The 14856-nt window shown below is 45.4% G+C and overlaps 2 protein-coding genes across 2 annotated transcripts in view; both read left to right on the top strand.

Annotated features, from left to right (window-relative positions):
* The window catches only part of FRMPD2 (FERM and PDZ domain containing 2), a 77916-nt gene extending 69291 nt beyond the window's left edge, over positions 1 to 8625 (top strand). Inside the window, exons 27-28 of the mRNA XM_082610918.1 lie at positions 2553 to 2896; positions 8550 to 8625. Of these exons, the coding sequence (XP_082467044.1) occupies positions 2553 to 2896; positions 8550 to 8598 (393 nt within the window). The 3' untranslated portion in view covers positions 8599 to 8625. The remainder of the gene's footprint in view (positions 1 to 2552; positions 2897 to 8549) is intronic.
* On the top strand, positions 3159 to 12928 carry LOC309797379 (FERM and PDZ domain-containing protein 2-like). The gene is made up of 3 exons (XM_082610917.1): positions 3159 to 3208; positions 9537 to 9818; positions 12606 to 12928. Exons 2-3 carry the CDS (start codon positions 9571 to 9573, stop codon positions 12607 to 12609), a joined length of 252 nt encoding a protein of 83 aa, XP_082467043.1. The 5' UTR covers positions 3159 to 3208; positions 9537 to 9570; the 3' UTR covers positions 12610 to 12928.
* The last annotated feature ends 1928 nt before the right edge of the window (positions 12929 to 14856 follow it).

Here is a 14856-nt window from a genome sequence, read left to right as displayed (position 1 = left end):
GCAGGATTCATTCTTTCTTGGGGAGCTCAGTCTTTTTTCTCTTAAGGCCTTCAACTGATTGAACGAAGCTCACCAACATTATAGAAGGTGATTTGCTTCACTCAAAGTCTACTGATTTACATGCTACTCTCATCTAAAAAATACCTTTATAGAAACATCTAGATTCGTGTTTGACCAAATATCTGGGTACTGTGGCCAAGCCAAGTTGACCCATAACGTTAACTATCACAGTGCCACCTGTTGAGTCCTTGGGCACAGAGTCTGCAGTAGAGACTGGAGTGCAGGAAGTTTATGGGGCCGGCTCTTGGGAACACCCTTGTGAGGGTGAGAGAAGCACGGCTGGGCAGAAGGGGAAGCAAATGTGTTGCAGCTGCAACAGGGGCCTCGGCTGACCTCACAGGGAGCTCTGAAGCTGGGATGGCCCCACAGAGCTGTCCCGAATTGGAGCAAAAGAGCCTGTACCTTTGCTCTCTGCATCAACCAGTGCTGGAGTAAGAGCTGCCCCAAGGGAGGGGACCTAACTTTGGCCGAGGCAGTTCCCTTGAGCTGAGCACAATTCCTGCAGAGGGGATAGTTGTAAGCTGCCAACAGCCAGCAGTCCTGGCAGCTGGGGGCTGATGGCCTCAATTATGGAGGGGGATCTGTGTGAGCACCCTGGAATCACCTGCACCTGCTCTGTTTGCTGCAAGGACCTTGGGCACTTGCCTGACTTCTCTAGGTCTCATGATTCCTCATCTGAGATGTGGATAAGATGTGTATAAAATCAATCACTTATCATCACTGAGGGTGACAGTCACTAGAGACAGCATAGGGACTTGGTGACCCAGATCCTCTTGATGCTTGGACTCCAAGAGGTCATTTGATACCAACTTTGGTAAGAAAAGAGCTATGGGAAGGAATTCTGAAAGTTTCCAGTTGCCAGTTTGGAAAAGAAGGTAGATGACAGCAATTGTGTTAAGCAAATGAACAGGGCAGGGGAGGGTCAAGCTTCATACACACAAAGATCAGGCCAGGGGGCTGGTACCCAGTGTTTTTGTGAGATATCTGGTAATGCCAGGGAAAGAGTTGTCCTTCTGTCCTGGAGAAGAGCTCCCCCAAGGAGAGCCGAGATGCATCTAGTGGGAAGGGCTTGGGGTGAGGAATGGTGGGCATGCTTCCTCTCTCCTCCTACCTGAGGACCAAGTGCAAGAAGAATTTTCATTCATTCACGTGGCTCCAGAGGTCAGATTGAAGACCAAGGAAGAGAGTATTTAGTTCAGAACTAGAATAAAGTAGTTATGAGAAGGAGGCGGCTGTGCAAACATCTGGAATAAGGTCATTCCAAGCAGAAGGAATAGCAAGTGCAAAGGCTCTGAGACAGGAATGACCTGGAGGTTTGAAGGACACAAAGATAATGGTTGTGCCTGGACAGTAGCTAATGAAGGGGAGTGTGGAATGGGAGGAGTTGTAGAGGGAGTCAGGGGCTGCACCATGTGTGACCTTGTAGGTCTTGGTAATGTGCTGATTCCATCCTGGCTGCAACAGGAAGCCACTGGGCTGGGAGGGGTGGGAGGGTGAAGGGTGAAGCAGGAATGTGGCCTTATCTGGTCTGTACTTTAGAGAGGTCACTTAGGTTGCTGGTGGAGACGGAGTGGAGCAGGTAAGTTGGCAGCGATTCAGGTGAGATATTGTGGCTTAGACTCAGGTTGTAGCCAAATAGCTGGTAAGTGGTCAGATTTGGGATGTGACTGGGAGGTAGAGCCCATGGGATGACTTTTGGATTAGATATGGGTGTGAGGACAGAGAGTAGCGTTTGGCTTGATCAACTTGGATGAATGGTGGCACCACTTACCATGATAGGATGTGCTTGGAGGGAGAAGTTTAAAGTACATGGAGGAGAAGAAGTAGCTCTTGATAGCGTGTAAACTTAAATGATTGTGGAGCATTCGATAGAGATGTCTGTTAGGTAGTTGTTTGTGGAGAACTTGTGTGAGGTCAGGGCTGGAAAAAGCAAACTTGGAATTGTCAGCAAATAATGCCACTGAAAGCCATAAATTGGATGAGATCACCGCGGGAAGGAGTACAGAAGAAGTCAAGAAGAGGGCTGAGAAGTGAGCCATGTGACACCCCAACACTGAGCGGTCTGGTCCAAAGAAATGAGACAGCACATGAGACTGAGAAGGGGCCTGGGAAGTGGTCCAGGTAAGGGTGGAGTTCAGGGTAAACTCAACGTTTAAGTAGAGTAAATTCGTAAGGGACATTCTCAAGAAGGAGGAGGGACCAGTTATGCTGAATGTTGCTGAGAGGTGGAGTGAGATGAGGACAGAGAATTATCCTTTGGCTGTAGAAAGATGTAGGTCACTAGAGATCCTAATCAGAGCTCCTTCAGTGGAATGATGGAGACAGAAGCCTGGTTGGAGTGGGTACAAAGGAGAAGGAGGGGACACAGAAATAGTGAGTACAGACACTCATTTGAAGAACAGAGAAAAGGGGTGGATTGGTACCAAAGCAATATTTAGATTTTGCTCAGTGGGCACCGTGGATCCAGTAATCCCTAGCATTTCTTTCAATAGACACCTGTGCTCTCAGCAGACAAAGAATTCACCAGGGCAACATGCACTGACTCAGAGCAGAGCCCCAGCCTGGATCAAGAGGACAGCCAGAGGGACAGTGCCTCTGCAGATGCAGGGGAAGGCCTGGGTCTCAGGCCAGAGTCTTTCCAACAGGCCACCAGAATGGCACAATGGGACCAAGACACAGAGGGACCCTGGGCCACTTCCGTGACTCATCCTCGGGATTCCTACCCTCATTTATTCAGACTTCACCAAGAAATGGATGCATCAACATTGGCTACCTCTTTGGAAAACGATATGAGGCAAAACTGCTATTCAGTTTGTGATATCAGGAGACTTGAAAGGTAAGGATCACCCCTTTGCAGACATATTATAAATTGTATGCATGTCATTGCTAGAAATTACAATCAAGCAATTAATAACTATGCTCAGATGCTTGCTGGGCCAGGACTGTTCTGGGCATTGTAGGGGAGGAAGAAACAAGAGAAGCATGCAATCTGGAGCTGCTGTAACCACAGCTTGTGAGCTTTTGGGAAAGCAAACCCCACCCAGAGGTCCTCCAGTACCCTTGGAGACTACAGATGGCAGGCCTTGGGGTTTCTTCCCCACATACAAACCTTTGTCCTGCATCCCTCATGGCCTCTTGAAGCACCATGGTAAGAAAGAGGTTCCCTTGTGTACATCATTTCTATTGCTAATATAATGCTTTATAATCAACACTAGCTTAAGAAAAAAAAAACAAATCTACATCTTCAAAACCAGACTGAAACATTCATTTTAATAGCCATTTGTTTTTTAACATAGTCTGCATTTTTGTGCTCATCCACCCCTGAGTATTTCCACTTCTCAGTCCTGTCCTGATGGAAAACAAACTCTTTCATTCAGTTTGATGAGTATTTTTACACATAGCCAGGGTACTTAGAAACCTGTTAGGAGCAGAGAGAGGGGTACAAATACTGAGAGAGGGTGAGACGTTGCTCCTAGGAGTGTGCTAACTAGATGCATGGGCACAAAACAGACAAACAACGAGGGACAATTGTTTGTGTTTGACACTGTATAAACCCACTGATATTAAATAGCCCTTAACTGTTGGTCATCCTAGAAGACTGACAATGGCAAATCTATAGGGACTAGTAGGTGACATGAACTATGAAGCGGCTGAGGTAATGCAATTAGGCAGGGTGAGATCCGTGACAGATAGGAGCCAGGCATATGTTTCCTAGAAGCATCCAGATACAATTTTTAAAGTATACTGTATTGTGCCAACTAAACAAAATCCAACTACTCTGCAGAGTAGAACAGGGTGGGCAAGCACGTTCCTCAGTGGTATTCATTTTCATTGTTTGAAAATGCATAAGCACGAGTGTATGTATAGTTCCTTACATTTGCATTCTAGGCAGTAATTGATATACTTGATCAAATGATAAAGGAAATAACCTACAGAGATTTATCCAAGGACAACTATTTGTATGATCTTGTAGGAAATAAAGGAGCGGTACTTTCCTGTAGACATGGGGCCACTCTTTTGGATTTTTAAAGGTTTTACTGATAGATAGTTCAGGGTGATGGACTGGATTATAAAGTGACTCTAGGATTAGGTATAAGCCTGGAGTTTGACTTGCCTTTAATATAATTATTACTTATTAATAATAGTATTTAAACTAATTTTTACTGTAGGTTGTCACTGTCTCATTCATGGACTCACAGAAATTCAGGGTTGTTCCATATAAAAATGGTCTCATCTAACTTCCTATCCCATGCTGGAATATGCTCTGTGACATCCCTGAAGTAGGGGGCCTGCTTTTACTTGAATATCTCCAGGGAGGTAGAAGTCGCTGCCTCTTGAGGTGGCCCATTTTATCATCGTGTAGCTGTTGATCAGAAAGTTCTTCCTTATACTGACGTGAAAATTGCCTTTCTCTATCTTCTACTCATAAATCCTGATATGTTTTCCTCCTATGTTTTCGTCATTTCTTTTCTCAAAAAATAAGAAACATCACATCATTTTATATTTCTGAATCAAATTAAATTTGGCTTAGCATGCCTACTTGCAAGGGTATACCAGATGTCCAAAATCTGCCATCCTTACAGGGGGCTGCCCCTTCCTAGAATTATACTAAGAGCTTCTTCAGAACATTCTGGTGGAGCCCCAGATCATCATTCCGTCTTGGCTGTTGCCCCATGCTTGCGACCCAGGCCATGTGGTCCATGGAGTTATAGGGGGGCAGCCTTGCTCTTCTCTGCCCTGACTCCCTCCATCACCAGCTCCTCCCCCTTGTACTTACCTCCCACAGCCCTGGTGATGGCAGCGCTCTGCCTCTTCACATTTCCTTTTACTGTGTTTCACTTGTACTGCGTTTTCTCTCTTCCATTCAGGAGCCTTTCTTTCTCTACAAAGGAAGGACTCAAACCATATTAGCTTCTCCTCCGATGGGACCTTAGCTTGCACTTAAAGCACACAAAGTTAGTGACTGCCCCCTACAGGAGGAAAAGCATGGCACAGGCTCAGCAATCCCTGAACACAGTTCCCCCAGCTCTTGGGTAGGGTCAGAATGAGGATTCCAAAGTGGGTTTGTGGTTCTTTGTGGATCTCCCTTGAATATCCACAGCTCAGTTCTGAGCTGGCTGCCCCAGGTAACTGCCTCTTGTTTCTGGCATCCCTGAGTGAAGTTTTCTTTCTGCAGTTTAGATCAAAAAGAGTACTGACTTCTTGATCATATAACCCTGGTTTCAGCTCTACCACTTACTAGTGTGTCTGGAGAGTTGTCTTTCCTGAGCTTGAGGCTTCTCGAATGTAAATGAAGACCCTGACAAGTCCACAGGGTGCTGTGCCCTTCAAAAGAAATAACACATGCAGAGCACTAGTCCAGAGCCTGGCATGCAGCAGGAACTCAAGTCAGTTTTCCTTCCCTTTCCTGAGCCATTTTCAGCTAAAAAACAAATCCCAATCAATTAAAATTCCCAGCAAACTGCTAGATCTTACCATCTAACAGGTGGTTACTCCCTATAGTCTAGTGGCTGCCAGCACCCCAGCAAACCCAGAGTGTTCATGGAAAAGAAGTTTTACTCTTCTTTCCCTGGTCTCTTCTTTTACCACACTGTACACATACTACTACCATACAGTAGTAGATCTTTGTAAAACGTGTAACAAAGCAGCACAGTACATTTTCATGGAGGAACACTGGAATTGTGTATCTTCCAGAGAGAGGACTTCGTACTTGGCTGGAGTTGCATCTTATGCAAGGTTAGTTTCTAAAGTAGGGCATAAGGTAAAATCATATCAAGTCACATTACCCTGAACATCACTTTGGGAGATGTGATGTTTTTCTCCCTTGGTGTGGGAGGAGATTACTTTTTCTTTGGTTGAGCCTCAGATGAAGTCTGGTGACTTGCATTTATGGGCCATGCTGGCTGCAAAATGCTTATCTTTAAATGCTAGCCTCATAGGAATGAAAGGATGGCAGATTCAAGTTTCCCACTCACGTTCAATTCAGGGCTTAAACTCATTGAGTGAGAAGTTGGTTGTTGCACAGTGTTTAGGTTATTTCTCTTCCCTTCCCTTCCTTCCTTCCTTTATCTCTGTCTCTGTCTCTCTCCCCTAGCATATATACTTATATTCCTGTAATTAAAATGCATCTATTTTCAGCAAGTATCATTTAGAGAAAGTGAGGATATAAGTCTTCATGGTTATTTAAGAATGCAAAATGAAACCAGGTCCTTGAAATGAACCTAAAGTTATTGTATATGTTCTGGGGAGGGCAGTGTTCCTGGAATAGCAAAGGATGATTAGGAGATTAAGGGTCTAACTTAACTGCAGCTGCCATGCCAGGTGTGACCTCAGAGTAGCTGGCCGAGGGTTGAATGAGCTGCTAGGTGAGCAGGGCTGTCGGTCAAATGGGAGGACACAGGGGACCCCTGTGAAGGCCTGCTCTGCAGCCAAAGTGTGACTGAGAGGAGTGAGTGGGGCAGATGCCTGACCAGGAGCGGCAGTGGTCTAACCCAGCAGAGCAGAGCCCATGGCAGGCTGGGGCTGGGCGCTGCCTTCAGCTGGGTTCTCTCCGCAAGCTGACAGGCTCCCTGGGGACACCCCCATACACACCCACTCTCATGACTCCTAAAAACTGAACTCCAGCTCAGGATTATCAACTGAACTTCACCCCCAGCGATCCACTGAACATCTCTACTTGATGTCTTAGAAACACTGCAAACACAACCCCCCAGATGTTAAACTTGGCACCAGCAGGAAATCCCAGGGGCACTCATCAGGCTAATGGGGATGTGGGGCGGGCCTGGTGCTGGAGAGCTGGGGAAGGCTGAGCCTCACATGAAGAGACACGAAACCTGACCTTGTTGTGAGCTTACCCGCAGTAAATAGGGCAATTACAATACCCGGTATTTCAGGCCTGAAATGCCATCTACTCATTTGACTTGTCTTCCTGAAAGGTGAATGTGATTTTGGTGGCTCAAGTTTCTAAGGAACAGCTCTCCTGGGACGTTGGGCATGGTGTCTTCCACTCTCAGTAAATACCCTGTAGCAAGCAGAGGCTTCACGATGATTTCACTGACCTCAGAGCTGAACCGGGATTCCTTTCCTTAAAAGCAGTCGCTGAAGAATTGCAGAATCTGGTGGGAGGCCTAGTGCCAGGACCCTGCCAGCTTGTGTGGAGGAGGCAGCTTGGGCACACCTGAGGAGACCCAGGTGGGGTCTCCAGATTCTCCTCTAAGTACCATCTGTCTACAGGAGGCTCCTTTTGTCAGGCAGCTTGGGAGGGAGAGAATGAGGGCAGGGAGGAGCCGAGGTCATAAAATGTACCCGGGGGTAAACAGAGAGCTCGGAGCACTCTGATCCCTTCAGGTTCTAGATGGAGCCCTGCTGCATTATCCCCAGGTCCTGAGCTGGCCTTGAGCCCTGGGGGAAGGACTCTGACTCTCTACCTGACGTGTCCACATGCCAAAACATCTTATCAAATTCTCCAAATCTCCAAGTCTCACCCCTTCTGTGAAATATGCTCTGCCTGGTGGGATCTCTCGGGCCTTTCTGGACCTCTTCTTGCCTCACTTCCTTTTCCCCATGCCCACAAGCAAACTCCAGATCCGAGCTCCAAGAGCAGCTTGGTGGCCTGGGTGGAAGTGTGGACGGAAGGGCAGTTATTCTCCCTGAGATAATGGCCAAGATGCCACCCTGGAGACCACTGAGCCCCCTCTGGACACCCAACGGCCTTGCCTCTTGCCTCTCAGGCTGATGGCCTCCCTGGGTCTCTCTCTGGGCAGGGCTAGTAGCTGGAGCCCCATATCCAACCTGGAGAGCAAGGAGCTTATTACAAAGGTTGGAGGAGCGCAGAAATGGGAGGTGAGGCATGAACAGCCAGGCGCTGCAGTGTTGCCACCTGCTTCTCCGCAGCGAGGGAAGGAGAGGGCTGCTGCTGGGGGGCGGGGGAGCAGCGGCAGGGTGGGTCTGGGCACCAGCTGGATTTCCTGTCCTTTGACAAAACTTCCATGGTATTCCCTCCCTATGTTTATAAGAAAACACATTTTCTGCACAATTTGGTCAAATACTTTAAGGTGTTAAATCAATTTTTCCTTAAAGAGCTTAGCAATTTTAAGAGATTATTTTCTTAAAGTGAATGTTCCTCTTTAGTCCTTATGCATATGGTCTTCTTTTTAAACACGTGCATGTATATTTACAGGAAATGCCCATTTACATGAACTCTGTATCTCTCATGGGCAGAAATGATGTCTCTTTGACAGCAAAACTCAGGTTGGAACCGACACTCCAGCCCTACTGGGGAGGAGGGCCAGCTACATGGGTGTTTGGGGGCTTGCAGCTATAAGGAGGTGCCAGCACTGATTTTAAGGGAAAGATGTATTGCAGGAAAGGGAAAGGGAGGGCAGGGGCACTGACAAAGCCAACCTATTGATTTGGGGGCGGGGAAGGAGGCTGATAAACAAGGATCCATGTATTGGGTACAAAGCTCAACCTATGTGCATTTCTTTTAGATTCTCCTACTCATCTTCTCTAACCAGACTCTCGACAGATATTTTCTGAGTACCCTGTCTGCATGTTGGAAGCACTGTGCCCAATGCTCTGTCATCTTCATGGACGGCTCTTTCTAATCAAAAACGTGTGTAGTGACCTTCGGCAGCCCCTGGAAGGCTTATTCTTTCCCTGTTGCTTCTGCATCTTCGTTGCCAACCAATGAGCTTCACCGTTCATCTGCTTCCTATGTCACACAGGGAGTAAATGTCACTCCAGCTGGCTGCCTCTCCAAATAGACACTGTTTCAGTGCTCTGAAAAGGACCTGATATTTGGGCAAAGTGCTTTGAAGTTCACCTGCTTGAGTTGTTCCCAGCCTCTTGCTTTGGCCCTTTCCATCTAACTCCTCTGTCGAAATAGCAAACGTAATCATAGTAGTAATCATGACACCTTCCATTTACTGAGAACTTACCCTGTACCAGGAGCCATGGGTGGCTGTATCAGAATTATTTAATGTCAGCATCCCAATGCTCCTATAAGTTTCTTAACCTTCCCATTTTTCAGATGAAAAAACTGAGGTTCTAGAGAAGTTAATAAACTTGTCTGAGGTCGGACTGTCTTCCCATAGGAAGCGTCAGTACTAAAACTGGGTCATAGCTCTGCTTTTGATCCATGTCCTCTGGCAAGTTCCCGCATTGTCTTCTGGACTCGGTAAGGAGCTCCTCCTGCTCCCATAAGGCTCTGTGCTGCCTCTACCATAGCACTTCCTACCTGATTCTAACATTTGTTCACTGCTCGCTCTTCCCATTAAATCAGGGGCTCCTCCAGGCCAAGAGCCATGCCATATTCACTGCTCACCTCCTGATCCCAGAGCAGTCTCTGGCAAGAACTGTTTCAAGCCTGGCTGGCTTGCCTGTGATGTGTCATGATGAGCATCCTGAAAGCAAGGGAAGGTGGGGAGAGGATTTTCTGATCAATACTGGAAGACACGTGGGTTTCTGTTTTCTAGTCCTGAATTGCATGGTGATGATGATGAAGGTGACATGTGCCATCTACCTGAAGCCCCTTCTCTCACCTTGGAGGATGAAGCATATCCTACTATCAGCTCTACATTGGAAGACCAGCTACCCTGTGGAGAATGTTTGAAGGCAGATTCAGGGACCATTCCTTTACCGCAGTTCTGTTCTTGGGGTACTTTCTCAGAGTCTTTGCCTCCAGAAGAGTCCCGTGAGAGTGACAGCGAGTGGGAAGAACTTGAGGAGGCTGAGGACCCAGATGATGGCACCCTCAGGTGGGTATCACTCTGTCTGGGCGGAATGAGGCTGGGCTGAGTTCTTCTAGTGGGGCTCAGTGTCTCCAGTTTGGCTGGGTGATGGTCTATGCACATCACCATGTTCCCCTTGCATTCCCTCTTCGGGTCATACCTCATCATGGCACTTATCATGGTACATGTTCCATGGCAACGACCCTATGAGATAGGGTTATTGTCATTCCCATTTTACAGATGACACATTTAGGACTTTCCTAGGGTCATATAGTAAGTGACAGATAAGCAAGTGACAGTCAGAATTCAACCCCAGGTCTCCCACTCCATGGACCCCCTGCGGCCTTCTGCATGTGGCTGGGCCCATCATTTCTCCTCGGGCCTCTCTCTTTCGGTGGGTTGCTGGTAAAGTTTTGATTCCTACTTTGTCTGCTCCTGACTGCCCTTGGGTTAAGTATATTTCAGAGAAGAGTCTTGGTGTCATGTAATGTGGCCCTTCTCAACAGCCCCTGTGCCTCAACACAGTGAGCTCTTTCTTGAACAAGAAAGTCAAACTGTTGACACAAGGTGCTGCCAGAAGCTGGGACTGGGTGACCAGGCTGGAGTCAGATCAGACTGATGAAGACGTGGGAGGAATAAGTGTAATAAAAACCATCAGACTTCAGGTAGAGAGGGTTAAACTCTTGACCAGTTGGTAAACCACCCAGCATTCTGTTAAAGTGCCTACAACATAGATAGATCCAATATTTGAAAAGTGCTCACTGTTCAAGAAACTTTCAGATAAATACATTTTCAAGACACATCGAAACTTACCAAGGCACTGGCTGTGAAGGTTTAGGTATAATTGAAACACTCTCGTTCACTTTCATTTCACGGTGTCCCAGCTACATTTTCATCACAAATGATTGAACTGGACTCTTAAAGGACAGTGGCAGGCAAGCTGATAAGGTGGGTGGATATTTGAAATTCGAATATGATGAAAGGGCTGGTTCTTATCTGAAATAGGAAGCAACACGTTGATAGAGGAAATGACATGGAGGCTTTGAAGACCCTGTATGCCATTTATGGGGAAGTCAGACACTCTGACAACTTAGGGAATGATGCATTACAGATTCACGAAAGTGTGCAGCAAGCAGGGAGCAGCTTATATGTGGAGGGCAATCTTCCCAGAGGGGGCTCCTCAGGGCTGGGGAGCTAAAAGAAGATAGGGGACGCAAAGCTTTGGGGATGCACAGGGCAGTACTTAAGACCTATAAGTGTTAGTACTTATGAAATGTCCCAGGAGATCTGCAGTGCCATGGGGGGAGGCGACAGAGAGCAGAGTAGTGACAGCAGGGCTCCAAGCCCGACTTCGCCACTCACCAGCTAAATGACCAGCAGCAAGTGACTTTGAAACCATCTAAGACTCAGCTAACTGACTGCCAGGTGGAGATAACGAAATCCATCTCATGCTGTTCCTGGGAGGGTTAGATGACAACGTGGCTCACATGTTTAGCACACTGTGTGGCATGTAGTAACAACTCAAAAAGTGTTAGCTACTTTTAATCATAAAGGAGGAAATTACTGCAGTGAGATGATGCAACCTTATTAACGCATTCAGTGCCGTCATTTTTTTCCCCATGTAGACAAAGGACTGGTGCCCTGACATGTGCAATAAAAGTGATTCTTTATATATTATCTGCTGCATTAAGAAAGACTATTTTTAGATATTTAAAATGTTCTGGTTCATGTAGAAATCCATCAATTCAAATCTATTTAAAAGATAAATGACTATATTTTAAATTTTGAGTAATAATTGATTATATATCATTCCTACCATTTTATCTTTTTTTTTTGCAGTGTTTTTGGAAAATAGCTATGTAACTTATGGAGCATTAATGTGATGTTACTGTATAAACATGCATAAAATATTAAATTCATATTTACATTAAAAAATGTAATGTGGGGTGGGTGAGGAGAAGTACTGGTTTATGGCAAAGGTGTCAGGATCCAGGGTGGACGGAATAGCCCTCAGCAATGGATGACGGCTTGGGACGTAGTTAGGCTTAGTCCTGTCACAGTCACTTACCTTCCCTGCTGACAGAAGGCGGGCCTACACGTGTGGGTGCTCAAGGTGTGAGTTCTCAGACTGGGCTCCATGGAGCTGCCCACAGATGTGCTTCAAGACATTTGGGGAGCTCTACAGTTAGAATGTTGACTTGCTGCTTCTTCTGGAAAAAGCAGCTCTTAACATTCTCCAAGTTCTCTAGGAGAACAAATCCCCCATAGTTAAGGGCCTCTGTTGTATATATTCTCTCTTTCATCCTGGAAGTACGGAGAAGTTTTGGAGGGTATAAGAGGACTTTGCTTATGGATGGAGTCATGCATCCTTTAAAACTGTATAACAAATTATTTTATTTGGTCCTTTTAGATATTAAGACAGTAATAGTATATAGGTAGTTTCTATAAATGATTTAATTTAATCCTCATTTCAACTTTGAGCAGTATTCTTATTCCTCTTTTATAAACGGGGCTTGGAAGGTTTATTTAATTTGTCCAAGATCATACAGCTAGCAGGGGCAGATTCACACTGCTGCTATCTGATTCTACTTTTGGTGCATTTTTACATTTCCCCTAGAATCTGTCTGTCCACTTAGACTTGTGTAACACACATGTCTTTCCATCACGTGTCATGAGTCCTACTATTTCTCTCTTATGAGGCTAAAACAACCCCTGCTGTCCAGTGGGATTAAGAAGGCAACTGAACTGTTCTGTTTAGGGAAGGCTGCTGGCCAAATGGCAAGGCGACCCAGTAAAAGCTGCTTATTGTTTTAGGTGAACAGAGAAAGGGGGACAGTCTCCCAAGGCAGAACCTGAGGGTTTCTGCCTGGACATCCTTCTGACTGTGATCACATGGAAGAGCCCTCAGGTGTTGGTCCAAAGAATGTACCCACATACTCCACGATAAGGAAAGAGGCCAGTGGGGCCCTGAGAAGGTGATCTGGGATGGAGTGTCTGGCCCAGTTGTTAAGAAGTAACTTCAAAAAAATCATGCTTGTCACTTCTGAAACTCATTTTGAATAGTGGTTGTGACCCCTCTTCAGTTCTGGGATTTATGTTGAATAAAGCTCTGTGTGTGCACGTGTCCTTGCATACTTACAGGGGGCTTTGCCTGGTGAAAGAATTTGAGAATCAACCTCCTACATCAAGATAAGCCAGGACAGGGTGAGGTCTTGCTGGTGCACTGGTCACACTTTCTGGGACAGATGCCTTGTTCCAGCTGGCACCTTTGGGTTCTCCATTGGTTGAAGGAGTTTCCATGGTTTTCAAAGTGCCCCCAGTTCCCTCGAGGGAATCTGCTGAGAGACTTGGCTCAAAGGCCATGGGAGTAATGTGTTTTGTCATCTTTCTGTGTTCTACCTATGCAACTCCAAATGGTTATACATTCTTTTAAAAACATTTTCCTTTTGGGTTCTAATTCTAAAAATTATATGAAAGAAAAATAAGATGGGAACATCTAGAAAAAAGGAAGAGTGAAGTGGCAGATCCAGCATTATCAGATATTAGGACATATAGCCACCACCATAACAAAAAAAACTAAAAAGCTAAAGGTTGGAGTTATTAAGTGTACAAAAGAAATAGACCTGGAGGACCACAATGTGAGCCAAGGAACACTCAGTGCTATATAATGGGGGATGTATGGCAATCAGTCTCAATGTGGGGGAGGGAGCCCAATTTCATAGATTGAACTAAGATAGATGGAAAAGATGACTTAGATTCAAAAGTCACATCATCTATTAAAATTACATACAGATTGATTAAATAAAAAAGCATAGGAAAACTGGTGGAAAATATATTCTAGTTTTATCAGATATACAGAGGAGTAATAACTTCCTCTGGCTGCCAGCAATAGACAGAGTATAACAAAGAAGAACTACAGTGTTGACAATATAGAAGTTGTTAAAACTTCTGTATAGTAACAGTGACAATATTAATGTAAAAATAGGAGCAGTGGGGTTTCCGTGTACCTCTGGGACCATGGTCGCCGCCCTGCGGGGAGCCCCAGGACATCATGGGCTCCCAGTTTTTCAACCTTGAAGTCTTCTACAATCAAAGCAAAGAGAAGATTTGTGGATATTGAATATGCAAGGAGCTGAAGAGAGAGAGATTGAAAGAGAGATTTGTCCAGGTTGGGTGAACAAGCCTGCTCCAGAGCAGGATGACTCTGAAATTGATTTGTCAGGGATAGCATCAAAGAGATCCCAAGAGGATGAATACGAGGATCCTACATTTGAAGAAAAATATGTGTGTGAGAGCATGAAGGAAAACCCTCCCAGAGAGGTTCCTGGACCATGCCTTTTCCAAGAAGGTTTTGGGGGAATAACTTTCATCCACAAAGAAGCACCTCCAGAAATGATTAGACAAGAATATAATTTTGAGAGAAGCCTGCTTTTGACCTCAAGTCTTGTTATACATCTCAGGGTTTCTACAGAAGAGAGCCTACATCAGTGGGAGACAAGTAGCATACACACCAATGAGATTTCAGACCAAAGTAAATGTCCGACCCTCTCTACACAGAAAAAATCTTGGAAATGTAGTGAATGTGGAAAAACTTTTAATCAGAGCTCATCCTTTACCCAGCATCAGAGAACTCATATGAGACCCTACACATGTGAGGAATGTGGGAAAACTTTTAGCCGTAGTTCATTCCTTGTTCGACATCAAAGAATTCATACCGGAGTGAAACCATATGGATATGAGCAGTGTGGGAAAACATTTTGATGTCGATCATTTCTTACTCAGCATCAGAGAATCCACACTGGAGAGAAACCGTATAAATGTAATGACTGTGGGAATTCCTTCCGCAATCATTCACATCTTACTGAACACCAGAGAATTCACACTGGAGAGAAACCTTATAAATGTAATAGATGTGGGAAGGTGTTCAGTCAGAACATACACCTCATTCATCATCAGAGAATTCACACTGTTGAGAAACCTTATTTATGCAACTAATGTGGCTCTTCTTTTCGCAAACACTCAAATCTTACACAACATCACAGAATTTACACGGGAGAAAAACCCT

Source organism: Mesoplodon mirus (assembly GCF_964341445.2).
Source record: "Mesoplodon mirus genome assembly, chromosome: 2".
In the NCBI taxonomy this organism is placed as follows: Eukaryota; Metazoa; Chordata; class Mammalia; order Artiodactyla; family Ziphiidae; genus Mesoplodon; species Mesoplodon mirus.
Note: the sequence above shows the minus strand (reverse complement) of the source record. Positions and strands in the feature narration are given on the sequence as shown.

Bases quoted from the DNA above. Each gene is read 5' to 3' on its own strand.
- LOC309797379 (XM_082610917.1), top strand. From the start codon at position 9,571: ATGTGCCATCTACCTGAAGCCCCTTCTCTCACCTTGGAGGATGAAGCA.